This window comes from Marmota flaviventris, chromosome 19 (genome assembly GCF_047511675.1).
Source record: "Marmota flaviventris isolate mMarFla1 chromosome 19, mMarFla1.hap1, whole genome shotgun sequence".
Taxonomy (NCBI): Eukaryota; Metazoa; Chordata; class Mammalia; order Rodentia; family Sciuridae; genus Marmota; species Marmota flaviventris.
In genome coordinates this window covers 29,692,736-29,714,443 of record NC_092516.1, presented here as the reverse complement: position 1 = coordinate 29,714,443, position 21,708 = coordinate 29,692,736, and the positions used below count along the sequence as shown (strand labels likewise).

At 52.6% G+C, this 21,708-nt stretch overlaps 1 protein-coding gene across 2 annotated transcripts in view; it reads left to right on the top strand.

The window, feature by feature from the left end:
- The window catches only part of Col26a1 (collagen type XXVI alpha 1 chain), a 133,558-nt gene that overhangs the window by 15,175 nt on the left and 96,675 nt on the right, over positions 1-21,708 (top strand). For both annotated transcript variants that reach the window (XM_027952988.2, XM_071605348.1), the window contains exon 2: positions 18,552-18,674. In XM_027952988.2, the coding sequence (XP_027808789.1) occupies positions 18,552-18,674 (123 nt within the window). The remainder of the gene's footprint in view (positions 1-18,551; positions 18,675-21,708) is intronic.

The following is a 21,708-nucleotide window of genomic DNA, read 5'->3' as shown; positions in this document are numbered from 1 at the left end:
GATTTAGATCTAGGAATCTTGGAATCCCTGTCCATCAACAATCCCAAACGTCTCCTTGGTCTGGAGACCTTCTCTCCACTGCATTTCCTACCTGCTATATTTGTTTACTCCTTTATTGTGATGAAGCACATCCTGCAGTAGCTTTCTGAGAAAAATAAGACTTTTTCCCAAGTCAGGCTGAGACATCCCTTAACTTGTCTCTATGAACTCATACCTTCTATTAACTTCCAGACTTGGTCATTCTTTTGCTTTCTGTCCAACTCACCCATACATTACATAATATGCATTTCTTATTTGATATTTTAATCAGCATCATTTAGTGCGGAACCAAGAAAGGTTTATGAGCAAGATGTAGGTAGGGGAGAAGAAGGGAGACTAATGAGGGAAGATGAAATCTGAGCCTTTTTGCAAAGGCTCCAGGGGAGGGAAGCCTGTCCTTGTGCACAGGGAATTCAAACTCAGACGCTCTCTGTGCTGAGCCTCTTAAGTGCTTGGAACTGTGTGGTCAAGGCAAATGCCACAGGGCCCAGGAGCCCCTGTGGGTCAGATATCCTCTGGGAACAAACACAGAGAGCGTTTGGGGCTACAAACCTCAGCCTGATCATAGGTTCAGACAGTTTAGGACAAAAGCAAGAGACACATATGAGAATGTATTAGTGAGTGCCCGACCCACTTTCCTCTGGGAAACGGGGGCACTGGTTCCCCCTCTAGAGGGGGTCTGTAATATTGAGGGGTCCTTCCCAGGGTGAGGTTATTGTCAACACTGTTCCCACCAGAACAACTTTCTAAAGCCATTTTTTTTTTTTGTACCAGAGATTGAATTCAGGGACGCCTAACCATTGAGCCCCATCCCCAGCCCTATTTTATATTTTATTTGTAGACAGGATCTCACTGAGTTGCTTAGCACCTCGCTTTTGCTGAGGTTGGATTTGAACTTGTGATCCTCCTGCCTCAGCCTCCAGAGCTTCTGGTATTACAGCTAAAGCCGCTTCTAAAGAAGCCACAGGCTTCCAGGTTGAACCTGGAAGAATTTCCATATTCTGGGATGGTGATGTGCCCAGAGAGGGCACAGGAGATCCAAGCCACATCCTTCCCCCCAACCTTGTCCCATGCAATCTTCCTTCAGCTGTTCCCAGGTCATAGCTCTGTGTTGATTGATAACAGGGAAAAACAAAAGCTAATACATAGAGAAGCCAAGAGGCACCAGTGGGAGCCAATATTGAAGGGAGACTTCTGCAGACATTCCCTTGGGACAGCCTCCCTGGCAAGGGAGGTCTCAAGGGTTGGAAACCGCTTCTCTGAGGCTGCCAGACTGACCGAAGCCTCCCACAGACCCAGGATTCTGCCCCCCTCTCTCCTCCCCGGAGGCTTCAGGGGTCCACCAGGACAGCATGCCCTTCCTCCATCTCCTCTCTGCCCTGACCTGCTAACCAAAGCCTTCTGTCTCAGGGTCAACGCTGCCTGGCTGTGGTAACAGGACCCTCCAGGGGGACAGAGCAGCGGAAGGAAGGGGGATGGGTGAGGGCCACAGTGCTCCCAGCCGCAGCAGATGGTGAAGAAAAACAGAGAGGCTTGTTTGCCTCTCTGGGGCGTCTGGTTCTGGGGCAAGGCTGGAGTCCTCAGAGCTTGGCGTTTGCTCACACGCAAGTGTGTGTGGGAGTGTGGGGTGGGGTGGGGGTCCCCCCTTCTTGCCGGGGGGCGCTGAGGTCTGGCGGGGATTCTGGCTGTTTATCTTTCCTAGGGCCTGGTTGTGTCTGAGCTGTGGATTCATCCTGGGCAGCGGAGGCGACCCACCCCAGGCCTAGGTATCTTGGGGAACGTGTCAGTGAAGGTCCTGTTGGGTGACAGCTGGACCCCAGGGATTCCCAGGAGCAAGGTCAGCTTCCTCTTCCTAGTTCAGTGCTCAGAGGTGTCTGCTGGACTCCGGGAGGCAGCCATCTCCACATTTGGACTCAATTTCCGAGGCCTACCAAACTCCGCAGGCTTGGTTTGGAATTCGAGGGTAACCTCTGTAGTTGGGGGCTGTCCCCGGTGCCCACATTGGTTTCCCATTGCAGGGCAGGGCCTGCAACCCCTGACAGGGAAACAGGCTAAGAGACCAGGAGGGGCTTGTCCCAGGCCATGCAGCCGGGGAGTGCTGGGCCAGGGCTAGAATCTTGTTTTCTGGCTTTACAGCCTGCAGCCTGCAGCTAAGGGTCTGTATTTGGAGTGTACTAAAATCTGGTGACTTCATAGAGAATTTGAGGTATAGTGAGGCCAACAGATCTGGAGAGGATGCCGTGGAAGTGATTAATGACTCACAGTGCCCAAGAGGAAGAGGTGGCCCCAGGGAGCCCCAGGGGGAAGGACGGGCCAGCCAGGAGACAGAGGGAAGCAGGGAAACCTGGTCAAAGCCTTTATTGTGGTTTCCACAGGAAGGAAGGGGCAAGGCCGGGCAGGCAGACTCCTGATGGCTGGCTTGAATACTTTCAGCAGGCTCTGGGGCACGGGGGCTGTCCCTAGCTATGTGATACCTGGCTCTGGGGCAATTAGGACAGGTAGATAGTGATCTGGGGTGCCTGATAAAGGAGGTGGTTGGGGGTGTGGACGCTGGACTGATTGGTCTGTGTTTAAAAGTGCTCCCCTGGGAGGGAGCCAGGGGGCCAAAGCAAGGCGACTTGGTGCATTACCAGGTTTGGGCCCATGAGGCTGATATTAAAGCATCAAGTGACAGACATTAGAAGCACAGTTAACACACAGGGTCCTGTGAGAGCCCACGATTGAGTGCTGCCCACTTGGAAGCAAGCCAGGATGTGGCCACTGAGCATTGCAGCCATCGACGGTTAGTTGATGTGGACCTGTCCAGACTTCAGCCAGGGCCACAACTTTAACTCAGTATTGGATTATTTAATAATTCCCCATTTAATATCTGTGCTCTCAGCTAGAACATCAACTAGAGCTGCAGCCGGGGTTTGAACCCAGGCTGTTTGAGCCCATGACCTTGACATCTGTGCAACATGACCTTCCAGTGCTTGAGAATGGATGAGTGAAGAAGGGAACAAGGTGAGGGTGACCTGACTGCAGTCCATCCAGAGGGGACAGGGCCCTGGACAGCATGCTAGGAGTCAAATAGAGTGGGCAGGATGAGGGGAGGGACATGGCCCAAGATTTGGGGGGTGGGAAATGGTTGATGAGAGAGGATTTTTCTAGCAGAATCAGTGCCAAGGCAGGAGGGATGTCCCAGGTTGGTGACAACACCAGAAGCCACACTGCCCTGGTGACATTAGGTCTGGAAGGTGTGAGGGATGTGTGTCCATCTCTTGCTCCCAACCGTCCCCTTTTTGGTCTACAGTTATGAGTTGTGTCCTCTGTGCCGATTAGGGAAGAGCCTTTTGTAAACCAAGCTTACGGTGATGTCTGGGAACCCCAGATAGGGTGACAGTGATGGGGATCCAATTCCCAAGTATCTGAAATGTGCTTCTCTCCATGGCACGGTGTCACTGTCCTCCAGGTAAGATTCCAGGCCCAGCTTGGCCGCCAGCATGGGAGACAGAAGAATTGACCCCATGATGCCCAAGTCCTAATCCCCAGAGCCTGTGACTGTCACTTTGTGTGGTAAAAGGGACTTCTCAGATGTGACCAAATTGAGGATCTCAAGTTGGGAAGGTCTTCCTGGATTTCTGGCTGGCCCGATCTGATCTTAAGGGTCCTTGTAGGGGCAGGTAATGGGGAGATATGACCATGGAGCGAGGTGAGGAATTGGCCTCCAGCCAAGGGATGAGGGAGAATTCCAGAAGCCAGAAAGACAGGACATGGATTCTTCTCCTGGAGCCTTTGGAGGGAACCAATCTGGCGGTGGCCTTGATCTGGGTCCACGGTGAGACTGAGTCGGGTCTTCTGACCTCCAGAGTTGCCAGATAATAGATACATGTCATTTTAAGTCACCAAGTTGGTTGTCACAACTGCAGTGGGACACCATTACACCAATCCCCTCTCTGACCCACACTTTTTCTCAAGTCTCTGAGGATCAGGAAGCAGGAGGCCAGATCCTCTTGCTATTGGGAGGACTTCCTTCCCCTAAAAGCAGTTTCCAGACCTCACTGTGGCCTGACTCCAAATGTCCCGTTGTGAGGTCCCCTCGGAGAAAGAGAACCTTATCCCGAGGAATTCTAACCAAAAGCCTGGCAAAGCCACCCCAGGGCTGATTAAAAGAAACCGTCCTGGGAGGGAAACGGAGAGTCATTAGTTTTCTGCCTTTTTATGTCCGACTGTGGGGCTCAGCGCATTCTGCAGCCTGAGATGGATTTAATTTTCTGTTTTGATCCTGCGGAGAAACCCACAAACAAGTAGAACCGCAGGAGGCGGCCGGAGCTCCCGGGAAGGGGACCCAGCGCTCCTCCTGGCTGCTGTGCTCCGGGGGCCTTGCGCGCTGCGGGGGTTCCTGGGGGGCGCCCTTTAATCAACACGACTGCCCAGGAAAAGAGCCTTGCAGGAGCGAATCAAGAACTCCAGACAGTGTCTTTGCCGTTGGTGGCTGTAATTCTTCCGCGCTGATTGCCCGCCTTTCTTGTGGGCAGCCCCCGGGGACCCACAGGCCTTGGGCACAGCAGCCGGATGAGACTGGAAGGTGGGCTCCTTCCACCTTCCACCCGAGGGACATGTGTCTTTAATCACTGCTGAGAACAAAGGAGGCCGAGTAATTGCCTGCGACCCACTAGGGGCAGCTCGGGTTTCTCTAGAGGCTTCAGCCAAGGGCCAGGTGGGGGTCTCCGCCTCGGGGTAGGGTCATCCTGAGCACAGGAGCTGCTGGAGAAATCCTTCTGGTTCCCAGCTCTGTTCAGATCCTGCCCTTGCTTAAACACTTCTGGAGGCCGCCAGGCACTGGTGGCGCAGGCCTGTAATCCCTGCAGCTGGGAGGCTGAGGCAGAAGGATCACAAGTTCAAAGACAGCCTCAGCAATTTAGCGAGGCGCTAAGCAACTCAGGGAGACCCTGTCTCTAAAATACAAAATAGGGCTGGGGATGTGGCTCAGTGCCCCTGAATTTAATCCCTGCTATAACCCCCCCCCAAAAAAAAAGAAAAAGAAAAGAAAAAAGAAAACCTCCTGAAAGGTTCCCCCTGGCCGAGGCTCGGATCTCCTGGCTGGCCCTCAAGGCCTCCTGACTCCGCCTGGCTTCTCATGCCCTGAACTGGCCACTCCAGCCCTACGCAACCACTCGGACAAATCCAGCACTTTCAGGCTTTTGCTAATGTCTTTTGTTAAGTTCCACAAAAGCAAGATTTCTTGTGTCCCAGGAGACACCTAGGAAGCCTGGACCAGGGAGATGCTAAAGAGAGAGCGTATGGCCACTGGCCATCCGGCTGAGAGGAGAGGCCTGGGAAGTGGTGCTGTTTGCCAAGGAGGCCCCTGGGAAGAGGAGCAGGCTGGATGTGGGGATGACACTCATGGGGACGGTGTCTGGCGCCTTCCCTGGGGGTCTGGAATGAGCGAGCTCCTTCAAGTGGGCACAGAGGGAGAAAGGGGGGCTTGTGGGACTTGAAGGCCCAGCATCTGGAAAGAGGAAGAAAGCCAGGAGTTGGTGGGGCCCAGGAAGGGGTACTTAGGAGACGGGAGCATTGAGAAGGTCGCGTTGGGAGATTCTGGGCTGCAGGAAAGGTGCAGTTGGAAGAGGAGAGGGGCAGGAGGCCAGTGGGTAAAGAGACTGGGAATGTGGGCTACCCTCTTGAGAACAGTGTCCCCTGAGAGGAGGCCATAATCCGGGAGCGTGGAGTCTGGGGTTTGATTTGGGAGCCTGGAACCTGTGGATTGCTGGAGCAGGACAGACACGAAAGCTTAGAAAACCAGGGGGCCATGCTTGTGGTTTGGGGGTGTTCCTCAGCCCCAGACTTGGGGTGCTGCTGGGGGGGACAGGCTGCAAGACAAGGAGTTGGGAGGGGAGTGGCAGTGCAGACAGCCAGGAGTTGGGGTGGGAGGGTGCATCCCGGGGAGGTTTGGGGAGACGTTAGCCCCCCTGAGTGGTCCTCCCATCCCACAGGGCTTCCCAAAGCCACCAGTCCTTGTGGTCACCTGCATCATGTTTGTGTGGTTCCTTGCCCTGCCTGTGCCCTCTCATCAGATTTCACGTCTCCTTCTCAGCACCCTCAGGCCAGTGACCATCTGAGTGTTCCTTGAAAGGACCTGGTGTTCATTGAACAACTGGCTTAGGATTGCCCTATCCTATTTTTTAAACTTTATTTTTTGATAAAGACAAATTAAATTTGGTGACATCCTGTGCCAAGGACGGACCTGCTGTTCACCTTGTCCTTCTTACTGTCTTGTGTGTCCCTTGGCAAGACACTCACTCGTCCCCTCGCCAATTATCATGACTCCCCAGAGCTTGGTGTAGAGCTCCACAGGGGAGGGCGTGGACTTGGCGGGTGGAGCTCGCTATTGGGTGGTGTTGTGATTGGCAGTCGGGAGGAGGGGCTGCTTCAGCCTCGGGAGGCTCCCTTGCGGGCAGGGCTCTATCATATTCTCCAAGGGTCAGAATCACCATTAGAGATGCCAATGGATATGACAGAGGTTCGTATGAGGATGTCACCTCATTCAATTCCTAATTCCAACTGGGAGGTGGATTTTGAATTCTAATAAGACCAGCCATTTCTCGAGAATCTATCCAGTGCCACCTTAGTTCCTATGCGATCCAGGGGCGAAACACTTAGTCCTCCCAGTTAGTCTCTGGGGGATTGTCTTGATGCTACTTTTACACTTTGGGAACAGGGCTCAGAGAGCTCAAGTAACTCCATCAGGATGTCCCAGGCCATACCTGTCAGACAGGAGAGGAAAGTAAGGGTGGAGGTAGAGACAGTTACTGTGTCCTGGCTGCTTTGGTTGTCCGTCGGTGACAGGTCCTGGGGTGGCCAGGAAGCGGGCTGGCCAGAGCTGCTGTCCTTTCTCAGAGGCACCTGGCTGGTACTTCTCAGCCTTCATCCAGTCTCTAAACGTGGGAACAGAGAATGCGTGTGCGAAGAGTCCTCTTTCCAGTGGGCTCTTGTTACGATTTCAAAGATGCATCCCTATGGGAAATGATCTGGTGGTAAAATATACTAGGAATGGAGTGGGAGGATCGTAAAGTTTTTTTCCCCAATATACAGTGTGTGTATTCCACCTTTCCCCTGCCGGCCCTCTCGCCCTCCCTCCTTCCCTCCCTCTCTCCTTTGCTTTCTTCCCAGATTTGTACTAGTCTCCCTTCAATGCCAGACACTGCTGCTAAGCCACAAGTTGAACAGGCTCTGCCTTCTGGGACTTACAGACACGTGGGTGCCCCTGGTGTTAACAGTGGTCAGAACTCTTCAGAGGGAACAGCAAAGTCTGAGAGGTTAGGGTCGCTTGAGCAGCATGTGGAGGATGAGAGGCGGGTGGCATGCGAGTGGACATTTTTCAGGGCAGACTGTGTGGGCCAAGGGCTTCAATGGGGCAGGGCTCAGCCTGGGCGCCATGGCAGGGGGCCCCCTGTTTCATAAGGAGAGAGGACCCTGGAGGGTCAGGTGGGGCTCAGTCACGGAGACCCTCAGGGGTTGGTGCCCCGGAGTGGGCTTTGTCCCTTCCAGACCTCAATCCACCCTTCCTTTGTTGAGCACTGGTCCGAGTCTTGTGCTCACCTGGGACCAAGGCTGAAGCAGCCCCTCCTCCAGACTGCCAATCACACCACCACCCAACAGCGAGTTCCACCCGCCAAGGTCACGCCCTCCCCTGTGGGCCAGAGGAACTCAGGGGGCCTGCCCTCTGGAAGCAGCAGTTAGGTGGGGTGAGTGCAGAGCACGCATGTGCACGTGTGTCTCACCTCGGTGGATCCCTTGGGCTGGAAGTTGTCACCCAGTCCTTGGTTTGGGGACAACTTTATAGATTGGGGATGGAATCATGTCATATATTTGCAGAACTCCCTGCCTGGAGACAGTGGGGGCCCAGGCCCTCCCTGATGCCTTGACTTCCCTGGGCAGGGGGAACCTGCCCCGAGGGCTGGACAGTGTCCTCACCTGCCAGGCTGGTTCTCCCAGCTATGGGGCTTCTAGGAGCGAAGCAGCCTTGCTGTGGCCCTTCTCCCCCCACGGCTCAGCTCAAAGGCTACCTGAAGCCTCTTGCAGCACAAAGCTGCCCTTTCTGCCCCACGGCCTGAAGGGAGAGAAGAAAGAAGAGTCTCCCAGAGGGACGGTCCCACAACAGCTCACTGTGATTCTGCCCCTTGGTCCCCCACCCACTAGACTGTCTCCAACCCGAAGCCGGAGGATCCAGTGGTGCTTACCCCATGCCTGTCCCCAGCAGCTGGGGGCTTCCTGAGCTGTCAGCAATGAGTAATAGCTCTAAGAGGCCGGGAGAGGGCAGGTCAGAGGAGAAGGAAGTTGGGCTTCAGAAACAGTAGGATTTACTTTAGAAGCCTGCTGGACTCTGAGTTGCTTCCAGTGCTCCTGGACCTGGCCTTGGCAGGGGAATCGAGAGTGTCCTTAGAGTCAGCTGTGAGTGGCAGGGTTGCCATCAGCCACTCCACGTTTATACCCAGAGCCTGTTCATTTGGACTCTGGGCCAGATTTGAGGCCAGAGGTGTTCTGCTCAGGGAGGGATTCACTGGGCTGGGGCCACTTGGGATCCTTAGTGATGGTGGGTGGGTATCGAATGCCAGATTCCACAATCATTGCTTTTCATGAGTCACATTCCTCAGATTCTTATCAGGGTGTTTTTTTTTTTTTTCCTTTCTTTCTCAAGCCGACACTGGGAACCAGTCTCCCCGCGGATTGCAGGAAAGATGGTAGAAAATTAAAAGCAGGAGTCCTGGCTTTTGCCCAACTCTGTCACCACCTTGCTGTGTCCCCAGGGGCCCTTTTTTCTCTGGGTCTCAGTTTTCTCACCTGTAAGAAGAAAGCTGGGGCAAGATGACCTTCCCAAGACCCCATGCAGTGCAAAGCCTTTATAATCCCCCAACTAAGTCCACTGAGAGATGCTTTCAGGACACCATCTGCCCAGACACAATCCTGTCTTCTGACAGGGGTGGGAGATGCTTCTGACATGGTGGTGGTGGCAGCAGAGATCAGGCAGGGTGGTCTTTCCACATCTCCCCTCCTTCCTGGGGATCCGATCCTCCCCCTGAATTGTGGCAGCTGAGACTGACATTCTGAGATCCAAGGGGCTAGGCTGTTGAGGAACATTTTAGTGAGTTCACAATTTCCAGCTCTGCAGCCTGCCATGGGGGTGTTGGCTACACCAAATTCCTTTAATAACCAAGATGGTAGCCAGCGCCCTCACTTTACAGGTTCCAAAGTGATGACTCATGCATTTATTTTTATTGATCTGGGTGGTACATTCTTTTTTCTTTTTTTGGTCCAGGGGATTGAATTCAGGGGCACTTGATCCCTGAGCCACATCCCCAGCCCTATTTTGTATTTTATTTAGACACAGGGTCTCACTGAGTTGCTTAGCACCTCGATGTTGTTGAGGCTGGCTTTGAACCTGCAATTCTCCTGCCTCAGCCTTCCGAGTGGCTGGGATTACAGGCATGTGCCACTTTGCCCAGCTGGGTGGTGTATTCTTATTCTCAGTTTATGGTGAAGCCTGGGGACCAAGTCACAGGTGCAGTGAAACCCATGGAGACAGAACAGAACTGGGACTGGAGTGGGCTCTGCTCACCCACCCACATCCCGGGCACAGTCCCCCAGATGCAAAGACAGCCCAGCGGCCACGCATAGAGTCTGGGGCCTTGGGTGTGGCAGAGGATCTGTGAGTGTGAGCGGAGCTACCTTGGCTTGTGCTAGCATAGGGGCAAAAGAAAGTTCTTTCTGCCCCCTGAAGTTTCCATATTTGGTGTCTCCAACGTGAGCTGAAATAGATCAACAGAAGTGCCTCCATACACCAGCGCCCCAAGTGTAAAGTCCCAAACTCAAAACAGGGACAGATGGTTGACGCTTAAACACCCCCTCTAAGGCCGGGAGGAAAGAGGTGAGAGCACAAACTTCTAAGGGGAAAGAAAGCAGTCAGGATGGGATGATAGGAAGCAGTCAGGATGGGGTGACAGGAAGCAGTCAGGATGGGGTGACAGGAAGCAGGCAGAGGCTGGAGGCTGAGCCCCGTCGGGAGACACCACCATGGCCCACAAAGGTGGGGGCCCCACAGCCTAGCACAGCTGCAGCATCTGTCTGCCACCAGGACAAACTGGGTCCAAATCAGGGGAGCCCCCAGGGACACCCCACAGCCTGTCCTGACCAAGGGATCCTGACCTTCCTTTCCATCACTCACCCACCTAAAAACTACAGGGTTGTTCACGTGGGGGTAACTGAGTGTGCATTACACCAAGGCCTGGTCAGTTTTTAGGGTCCCCCAAACAGTAAGAGGGTCCAGGTAGGCAGATGGAGAGGGCCTGCCTCTGTCACCCTTTCAGGACAGGGCACCCCCACAGCCCTCCCTGCCCCTGCCCATGGCCTGCTCTTCCTGGGCTCAAGAACCTCCTTAGTGTGCATGGGAGTCTGTCCCAGGAGCCTCCTGTTCTGACCCAACTCTGAACCCTCATGGGGCCCGGTGAGCAGATCTTGGCCCCTGCCCCAAGCAGCATCTTAGAGGAGAAAGCTGGGCCTCCCAGCTGCCTTCTCCTGCCACCGCCCTTTGTTTATTTCTACTCAGTGTGTCTGCAGGTCCTATCCTCTGGAGTCCTCACCATGCCCTGCTGGAGAGGGCATATCTGTATCTGAGGGCTGCCTTAGTCCATCATCTATTACCATAACACAATACCACAGATCAGGTAGTTTATACAGAATAAAGGTTAACTGGGTATGGTGGTACAAACCCATAAAACCATCCACTTAGGAGGCTGAGGCAAGAGCATTTCAAGTTCAAGAGCAGCCTGGGGAGCCTGGGCAACTTGTTAAGACCTTCTTTCAAAATACAGAGCCAAACAGGCTCTTAAAGCAGACCTGCTCTGGAGATAACCCTTTACCCCACAAATGGCTCCACCCTCATGATCCAGTCACCTCCCAGAGGTCTCACCTCAAATGCCATGAACGCATGAATCTGGGGACTGTTTCCAACCCATGAATTTGGGGGACACTGTCTAACAGCAGCAGGGTCTTGAGTCTGCCCTCCCACACATGGCCACATCTTGGACTCTGACCTGGCTTCTTCCCATGGAGGTCCACTGCTCTGAGGTCCACCTCCTCCCCTGAGACCTGTCATTTCTTGCTCATGGGACAGTGGCCTCAGACATCTCGTCCAGGTCACTAGAGGTCAGTTTGTCTCCTTTCTTCCTGAACTCATGGCAGACCCCATTGTCTATAGAAGCAGACCCTGAGACCATCTCTAACCTGGGGATGTTCAAGAGGGACTTCCCATGGAAGGGAGGGGAGGAAATGGGAAAGGGACCTGTGTTGACTCTGGCCTCATGCAGGGCTCTGTGGCTGGTGTGGGTCCTCTCCCCACTCCCTTCCTCCCTCCAACACCCCCCCCCCCCGCCCCGTTTGTCCTGTGTCAGGCTCAGGGTGGCCTTCTCAACTATGCACTGACCTGTCACTAGATGGAGATGCCTGGGGAGGAGTGGATGTGGGTCAGGTGACCCTGGGCAGCTGAGGCAGGACTTGGAGGTGCTGACCACTGAACCACATATGCTGCCCCTGCGGGAGGCATACCCAACACCTGCCTCCTAAAGGTTCAGCTATGGTGGAGAGAGAGCCTGAGGTCACCTTGACTCTTGGGAGGACACATCCGTGGACCTGCGGGGGAACTTACTGTTGGCAGGACCCTCCACACCCCATCCAGGGCTCACCTCCTGGGTCCTGGGGCGGCCACACAGGATTCCGCCTTCGCCTGGGCAGGTTTGAACTTGACTCTGGCTCCAGGCTGTGGAGATCTGGCTGGGATCCTGACTCTCCCCCAGACCAGGACCCACCTCTGCCAGTTCCTTTCTTCTGCACTTTCTATCCACCACCTGCTGCTCCCCACCTGGCTCTGCCCCTCCCGGAGGTGTGTTCCCTAGGGCGGGGGCCACTTTGAGCCCCTCCACCTAGGGCTCAGTGGGGACTAACGAATGGGAGATTTGCTTTAGGAGGCAGGATGGGGGGGGAGGGGGGGAGCCCTCCCCAGTGAGCCTGCGTGGCCTGGATGGCCTTCAACCACCACCAGGCATCACCTGGAGACAGGGACGCATCCCCAGACATGTGACATTCTGCAGCCATCACAGAGTGTACTTACATTGGAACAGCTATGACATCACCAGGCGACATACCTCACAGGACCCCTGTCATATGTGAACCCCGTCATTGACCTAAATGATGTGCAATGTGTGACTGCACTGTCTCACTGGTTGCAAGCTTGGGGTGGGGACACTCCGTCCTCTTTGAGGGACACTGTTAATAGATATGCCAGGGATGTTTTGATTGCTCTCTGACCACCCCCCTACCCTCACTAGCCAGATTGGGGTCTGGAGTTAGGAGCTAGAGTGTCCAGATAGAAATTTCCAGCTTGTAGGGCTGGGGTATACAGCTCAGTTGGTAGAGCACTTCCCTCACATGCACAAGGCCCTGGGTTCAATCCCCAGCACTTAAAAAAAAAAAAAAAAGAAAAGAAAGAAAGAAAGAAAGAAACTTCCAGCTTGTCTCTTGCAAGCCTTTGGGTTCTTTCTGAAGCTTCATGTTCTTATCTGCAAAATTCCCACATGTCAGACCTGTTGAGAAGGTTACATGGGGTAATGGCTTGTGTCCTCCCGGAGGCTCCACAGAATCAAGACACGTGGCTTAGGACTTCAGTGTATGCATTTGGGAGGGACCCAATTCTGCCCAAAGTTATCAATGAGACTGTTTTGCCAACCATACAGGGGCCTCGGGGTGCTGGGCCCCACTCTGCCTGAAGGAGAGGGTCTCTTTAGCTCAGAAGCTGGGAGGGTGGGAGGCACATCCTGGTGGGGGCAGGAAGCTGGCTTATCTTGCCAGCATCCCCCTGAGGACTGGCCTGTGCCCCTTGGTAGTACAGTTGTGGGCTGTGGCCTGACAGTTGTCCAGGTTTCTCATCTGACCACTGCCTTGGTTTTCAACCGGAAACTGGCTTCTCGAGCCCAGCTGGTGGGCAAATCTGCTAAAACTGGCCTTTCTGTGGATTGGATAAGGGGTGATCCCGTAATTAGAACAAGAGGCAGGTGGAGGAGGGGCTTGGGCCTGAAAGTGGACGCCCCAAACCTGGAGGTGACTGTGCCGGGGCACAGAGCCTAGCACACAGCACAACCTTGACCCACAGCTTTGGTTGAGTGAGGGACTGGAAGGGACAAGGCCCTCTGGAATGCACTTGAATTTCCAGCTATGCACCACTTCAATGAGGTCTCCTCTTCCTGGGAAACCCAAGGTCCTCCTCAATGACACAGGCTAAGATGGAGCATGTGTGGGGTCCCATGGAACCTGACATGGGAGCCTTTTCCTGGCTGGGAAGGTATCCAGGAGGGGAAGGAGCCTGGGTGGAGACTGGTAGGATGAGTGAGACTTGACCAAACAGAAGAAAGTGAAAGACCTTCCAGGGTACAAGGGGACAATGGAAATGGCCAGACGGAGCAGGCTGGAAGTGGGTCGGAGCAGGCATTTCCCTTGTGGATGTGGAGAGTGGAGAGGTGAGGGAGCCCAGGGTGGGGCCAGGTTTGAGCTCTGCATGGCGCTCCCTGGTGGCAGGTAGAGGAACTTGCAGGGAGAGACACCAAGAGGTGGGAGACCAGGAGGGCTGAGGCTGGTTGTCCAGGAAAGAAAGGGACTCAGAAGGTCAGGAGTCGATTTGCCCAGCATGGGGGCATGACTAGGAGAGAGAAGGTGGAGCCTGGGGTGTTTCCTTGCTCCTGGGGGTTTTTCTAAGGGCATGGGGAATTAGTATGCTGGAGAAGCCGGCTGGGGCTGAATATGATGAGTTCAGTAGAGCACCAACAGCAATTGTGTGTCCTGGTATGTCCTAAGGGCTCTGATGATGCATGACCACTGTCCAGGCGAGTAGGCACACACATTGGGGTTCAAGGGGAAACACTGAGGTGATCCACCGTGGGGGTAGAGCTTGGACTGAGGAAACAGGGGCCGGTGGGCTCAGACTCAGGGCTCAGGGTCCCTGGGTGGAAGGGGACACATGAGATCAGACCCCAAAGAGAAGCTCAGAGGGAAGCACAGGCTTAGGGAGGTCTTAGCCTGAGCCCCAAGGGTGGAGGTCCCTGGGTCCTGGACCCTCCATGAGAGCTGGGCTGTGGAACAGGGGGAATTGACAGAGAAACATCGCTCAGATGAGACCCAGAGAAAATGCTAGTCCCTTCCTATCCTGATGAGCCTGCCAAGAATTTGCCCATGTTTGAGGACCATGCCTGACACCCCCAAATTCTGTGTGCCTGGGCTGGGGGGGGTCGGAAAAGGGCTGTACCCCTCCCGCTGAACCCCTTTCCACCTGCATTTAGGCTGTAGCCCAATGACTCCTGTTTGCCTATCACCAAGGTCAGGGTCCAGGCGTGCGGTGAGCGGTGACATGATGCCACTCAGCAAACAGAAGACACAGGACATGGGGACCCTAGGAAGTAGGCCATATTGGTCCCATGACCACGGGATCCTGAGATGAAGTGGGTTTCGAGTTCCATTGGGACAGGCCCAGAACCCTATCTCCATGCCTCTCTTTACAGTCTTCATTGTTTGGCCAGGTCTGGATTACCAGAAGCCATTTATAGCCCATTAAGAGATCAGATGTCGGGCTGGGATTGTGGCTCATCGATAGAGCCCTCGCCTAGCATGGGCGGGGCCCGGGTTTTATCCTCAGCACCACATTAAAAAAAAAAAAAAGGTATTGTGTTGTGTCCATCTACACTTAAAAAATAAATATTAAAAAAAAGAGAGAGGGCTGGGGATGTGGCTCAAGTGATAGCGCGCTCGCCTGGCATGCGTGCGGCCCGGGTTCGATCCTCAGCACCACATAAAAACAAAGATGTTGTGTCCGCCAAAAAAACTAAAAAATAAATATTAAAATTATAAAAAAAAAAAGAGAGAGATCAGATGTCTAGAGATGGTGATTGGAGGCTTTGGAGAAGGTTTTCCAATTCACAGCTCATTTCCCCATAGAAAGCTCTGACCCAGTACAATTCAGAGATGGCAGGACTCTCTGTCTATTCCAAAAACCCAGGGCTGGGATGTGGATATCAGGGTGGAGCGCTTATCCTTGGATGGGATGGTAGCTTATCCCAAAGAGAATTGCACCTCTGTCTCTGAAACACAGGTAAGTGCCCATACAGAGCCCGAGAGGAAGGAAGGGCCACACAGTTTCAGGATGTCTCTCTGGGCTACAGGAAGAGGCAAGATTGATGGTTTGTATTGGGTAGGTGGGACCCTGGGCGGGAGGGCTGAATTTCTTTCTCAGGGCAGCCTGGGTTTGAGCTGCAGCCCTGCTGATGGATAACCACACAGACTTTCTATTCCCATCTGCAAAATAGGAAAGGACAATCCCTCGATTATTACTGACATTGTGGGGTTTAGTGGCCAGCCAGTCAGTTATGATCCTTGCAGTCACATCACCCTGCGTGGTGGTTTCCGCTGACCTGGATGTGTTCAATTAGTCCTGGCTGCAACATTGAGAGGTGCGTGTGCGGTGTGCAAGACTGAAATTCAGAAAAGGACTCATCCCGTTGCCCCAGCAAGCTGGTAGCAAAACTGGGTTCTGAACTTGGTCTCCTGGTGACTTTGGTGGGGGAGGGTGGACTTTGGACTACTTTTCCTTTTTCTTTTGGGACATTTTTTCACTTTGCCAGTATTGGGAGGATATCTTAGAAAATTGTCCAAGATTTTTGACAAATTTTGATGAAAGATCATACCTAATATTTATTTATAATTTTTAATATCTATAAATTTGTTATTTATGTTTATGACTTTTTTTTCTCCTTAAGAATTGTCTAAGCTTTGTTGATAAGATTTTTTTTTTTTTTGCAAAAAGTCTGTGTTTGGATTCTGTTGATTTATTTTTAATATGATCTATTTAATTAATTTTTGCTTCCTTTTTAAAAAAATTTTTTTAGTTGTAGATGGACACAATACCCTTATTTATTCATTTTTATGTGGTGCTGGGGAACAAACCGCTCTACCACTGAATCACAACCCCAGCCCCAATTTTTGCTTTCTTTTTATTAATTCATTTCTTCTCTCATTTTCCTGTCTGTCTTCTAATTAGTATGTTATTTCTTGCTTCTTACTTTTTATTTCCTAGCATTTTGTGGATTGATCAGCTTTTGTTTTACTCCTTATTTTCCTTTTCATGCGGGATGGCTTGCATTTTTACATTTTAATTCTCTGCTTCCTAGTATTTATCTTTAAATTCAAAACATATTTAATTGTATATATTTTTTTATTACACTTAAAGTGGCACAACTTCTATATCCTCTCCTTCAACATGAAAAAAATATTTGCAATTTTAATTCCTTTATAACTTCTCCTCTTTGCCATCTTCCATGTTGAAATCACTTTTGTTTTAATGCAAGGCTATTACTAAATCTCATTATTGTTTCTTTGCCCGTAACTACTCTTTTAATATGTTTTTTTCTATGTCCTTTATTTATTTACTTATTTTTGTTGGGATACCTCCTCTAGTGATTCTTTCATAAGGGGTAACTGGTAAAACTTTCTAAGTCTTTACACATCTGAAATCTTTATTTGGCCTTTGGCCCTGAGAGTAGTTTGGCTGGGTATAAAATTATGGATCCTAACTATTTCCCCTTAGGACTTTGAGAAAATTTTGTCACCATATTCTTGAATCTGATGTTGCTGATTTTAAAATCTTATTGAAATTTACTGTAAGTAGTTTGTTTTTTCTTGGCTTTCTGTGGCATTTAGCATTTTCTCTTCATCCTGATTGTTCTGAAATTTCAGCACATACCACTCAGTGGGCCCTTTTGAATTAGGAACTGGTGCCTTTCTTCAGCTCTGGGACATTTCCTTTGCTACTTTTTCATGTGTCTGCTTCTCTTTGTCACTGCTCTGCTCTTGTGGGGCTACTAATCAGTAGGTGTTGGCACTTGCCTGACTTTAGATCCCTAGATCCCTCCCCTTTCCCCTTACATTGTCTGTCCCTTTGTGCCTTTGCAGGGCCTCCTGGGAAAGTTCACAGCTCAGACTTGAAGCTCCTCAGGACCTCCTTCCTTCCCTCCATTCTATTCTTCCATCCATCCATGGAGGTTTTATTCTCATGGTCATACATTCCATTTCTAAGAGATCAAATTTATTTTATTCCGCAATTTTTATGAGTGGCATGCTCTCATCTCTTGGAGGACATTAATTATGCTTGTAAAATTTGTCTCCATATATTTTTTATTAATTCTTTTTTTTTCTAGAGGTGTGATTTTATTGCCTGTTGAGTTGGTGCCTTTCTCTCACGGTGTTAGACTTTTTAAATTTTTGTATCAGATAATTTCCATGGGTTTGTCTCTGTTTACTGAGACTTTGGCTTTTGCCAAAGAAGAATGGGGAAAGAATATGCAAGAATTCAGTGGTCTGACCTTAAACGTGTCCCTGGAGGTCACCAGCTTGTGAGGCACCTGTTCTGACCACAACTGCCAGTGGACAGGTGAATCCAATGCCTGAATCTTTATAGCAGCAGGGGGGTTACCTGAGTCCTCCCTAACTGGCTGTCTCCCCTAACCAATCCATCCTGCAGCCACCCTAGGGTGTTGTCCTTATCTGCTGCTCCTAAGTTGCTCCCACTTGAGCCCCAGGCCTCTTTCCTGCGTGTTCCTGGCTCTGCTCCAAATTACTTCCACTTGCTTTCTATCTCTAAAGTACTCCTCAGGTATTCTGGTCTAGGGCTTCTTGTTTTCCAACGTTATTCTGGGTATTTTTTCTACTGTTAAGTTTCCAGGATCTGGTGATGGTGGGAGGGGTGGGCCTGCTGGCCATCTTGATTCAGTGCCCATATGGTGTGCATCTGTGCCCTCTCCCTGCACCTCTGCTGCCCACACTGCAGCAGTCCTTCCCTGCTTAGAACCTTCAGTGGCTCCCCACTGACTTCCTGAGAAGAGCCATATTAGCCTGGAGCTTCTCCCTTTCCCTGGCCCGTCCTTCCCTTCAGCCTTCCGGCCACTTCTAGTTGCACACAGGCCCCTGGACACGCCTTGGTTTCTCATATGGTGTCCCCACCCATCCCCTCCTTCTTCTGCTAATGTCAGCTCCCTCATGGCTCCCAAGCAGCTAACTCATCTTTCAGTGCTCAGCTGGTGGCCCTTCCTGGGACCACCCCTGTTCTGCTCCCACAGCTCCCTGGATGGACCTGTAGCTGGATTCTGGTGGCTCCTTTCCCCTTGTCACCTGTCCTCCCCTGCCCCAGATGTCAGGGCGGTGGCTGAGTCTTTTTCACAGTGTCTTCAGTGGCTAAAATGATGCCAGTGCTCGGAGGCCAAATGGCGTGGGTACTGTCCCTTCCCCCCCAGACTTGGGCAGAGAGTCTCCGTGGGCCCCTGATCCGAGAAAAGTGGGTGCTCCAAGTTCGTGAGGGGACCCTCTTCCTCCAGCACAACCTTTGAACTGTGGCAGTGCCCCAGGAACAGGTAGGGCTGACGCGACTTCTGCTCTCTCCACAGGCACTGGTGTCATCACACGGTGACCCGGACGGTGTCCTGCCAGGTGCAGAATGGCTCGGAGACAGTGGTCCAGCGTGTGTACCAGAGCTGCCGGTGGCCTGGGCCCTGCGCCAACCTCGTGAGGTAAAGGCCCTGGACTGGACTGCTCCGCCCTTTCGGTCCTTAAGAATGAATCCAGCCCCAGCACGGCTCTGGGGGAGGCTCTGTGGGAGGCTGGATTAATCCTAGAGATGAGAGTTTAACCTGTTTATGGCGCACCTTCTGTGTGCAGGGTGTGTGTGAGTATGAGTGTGTGTGTGTGTGTGTGTGCGCGCACAAAAGGTGAATGGAACACCGAGACAGGCCCTCACAACTCAGTGGGTGTCTGACTGGCAGAGACCTCCACAGATGAGTGTAGACAGGGATCAAGGGAACAAGGAAGAGCCAGGTGGGGTGAAGAGGGAACCAGTTAGCGTTGGGCTCCCGACTAGGATATAGGGATATGCCAGACTTTAGCCCCGCCCTCTGGCCCCGCCAAGCTCTGCCTCTCACAGCCCCACCCTCAGCCTCAGCACTCACAGCCCCTCAAGCCCCGCCCTCACTACCCTGCCCTTACAGCCCCACCTCACAGCCCACCCATAGCCCCGCCCTCAGCCTCACCATTCACTGCCCCTCAAGCCCCGCCCCTCATAACCCCTCAAGCCCCGCCCCTTATAGCCCCTCAAGCCCCACCCCTCACAGCTCCGCCCTCACAGCCCACCTCTCATAGCCACGCCCCTCAGTCCCACCTTCTCAGCCTCAGCACTCACGCCCCTCAAGCCCCGCCCCTCACCAGCCACACCATTCACAGCCCCACCTCACAGCCCACCTCCCATAGCCACGCCCCTCAGTCCCATCCTCACAGCCCCACCCTCACAACCCCTCAAGCCCCGCCCCCCACCAGCCCCACCTTCACAGCCCTACCCTCACAGCCCTGCCCCCACAGCCCTATCCCCTCCCTGGAAGCCTTCAAGCCCTGACCCTCTCGTTCTCACCTCCCACTGTCCCACCAGTTCTGTCCCAAAGCCCAGTACTGAGTCACTGCACTCTGCAGCCCTCAGCATCTGCAGAGAGACTTCACCACCAGGGCCTCGGAGCAGCTACCTCACCTTCCTCCCCCATCCTCTGTCCCTCCAGCTCCACTTCCACCTTCTGCACTGGCTGCCCCTGACCTTTCTCCCCTCAACCTGTCCAGCCTGGAGCCTCTACCTGAGGGCCCTTCCCCATCTCTGCCTGGGACCTCTCTCCAAATCTCTGCACCTTTGAGCTGGTGTCCCCGCTAACAGGGCATTTTTACACGGGGTCCGTTTTAGGCAGTTATTCAGAGAAACAGAACCAGAGGGCCTCTGTCTAGAGGGTACAGGGGTGTTTTTGTAAGAAATTGGCTTGCAACGATGATTACTATGGTGTTTGCCAGATAGTGATTTTCTGTTTCATCCTTTATAAATATAGCAGAGTTTTTTCCCCCCCTCTCCTGGTACCAGAGATTGAACCCAGGGCTGCTCTACCACTGAGCTACATCCCAGCTCTTTTTATTTTGAGACAGGATCTCTTATTCTCACTAAGTTGTCCAGGCTAGCCTCTTACTTGTGATCCTCATCCTCTAGCCTCCTGAGTCACTGGGATTATAGGCACGCACCACTCTGCTGGCTAATAGTAGGGTCGTTGTTTGTTTTATTTTTTGGTACCCGGGTTGAATCCAGGGGCACTTAACCACTGAGCCACATCCCTAGCCCTTTTTATATTTTAAGACAGGGTCTTGGTAAGTTGCTTCAGGCCTGGCAAAGTTGTGAGGCTGGCTTCAAACCTTCCATCCTCCTGCTTCAGCCTCCCAAATTGTTGGGATTACAGGCACGCGCCATCACACCCAGCTGCAATAGTAGAATTCTTAACTTGGGGTCCTTAGATGCAATGTTTTTCTGCAGCTCGTTCTGCAAGAGGAATGGCTAGAGATGGAGAGGGAGATGTCCATTTTAAATTTTAAGCAAGAGGGCTGCTTTTAAACACTGTGCTGGAGGCAGGACCAGTGGATCCATAATGAAGAAAAAGATGTTGACCCCCATCCTTTTCAGCCTGGAGACCCCCTTAGTCCCCAGGAGCAGGGAGCTTCCGATTAGCCGGTCAGAGTCTCTTGATCCTGTGAGCAGCTTCTGAGGAGGGAGGTCTTCGGAGTCTGATTTCTCCGACCCTGATGGGGAAGGCTCTGGCCAGGCTCCATGGGAGGAGTGGCTGTCCTGCTCTCCCAGTGGGAAAGCCAGCTGCTGGCCCGGGAGGATAGACACTGGGCAGGGAGGCCACACGTCCCTTACAGGGTTCTGACTCCTGCCCAGCTTGCTACTAAGTCTTTCCAAGATCTAGAATTTGACTTTAACAAAGGAATACTGTCTCCGGAGTCGAGACAGAGACGAGTTGGGTATGTCTGCTGGGCGCTGTGGTGCACCCCTGTAATACCAGAGGCCCCGTGGGGCTGAGGCAGGAGGATCCCAAGTTCAGTGGAAGCCTGCACAATTAAGCAAGACTCCATCTCAAAAAAAGGAAAGAGAGCTGGGGATGTGGCTCAGGGGTGGGGTGCTCACCCAGCATGTGCAAGGTCCTGGGTTCCATCCCCAGCACAGCAAGAGGGCTGTGTATCTAGAGTTCAGCCATATGGGCCTTTAGCTGCCATCCCATTATTAATGTGCTGGATGCTCCCCAAGCCAGTTACCAGGGTGGAGACCAAAAAGAACACCCAGGTACACATGTGTGTCTACACACATACCATCGCGTGGCATTTGGATTTAGGAGATGAACTGTCAGGTTTCCCTTTACTGAAAGCCCTCAGAATAAGTGGGATGGTGGGCTGGCTCTCCTAATGCCTCAGGTTCATGTCGAAGTTCTTATACTTTTGCAATGTAGTCATGTCTGCTACGGGGGGCATGTCTGAAAGGGGGCAAGCTGACTCCTGAATCTCTGAGCTGGACGGGAACGTTTTCAAGCCACCGTGAACTATCACAGTTGCTGTCTCAGGTCTTAGCGGTGATCTGAGTGATGTCCCTGCAGCACAGGGGTCTTCAGTGTGGGTGTTGCGGCCTTTCAGGGACTTCTTCCCTTAGGGTAAGGACAGAGGACAGACGACTCGTCAGAGTGTACGTGTGTGTCA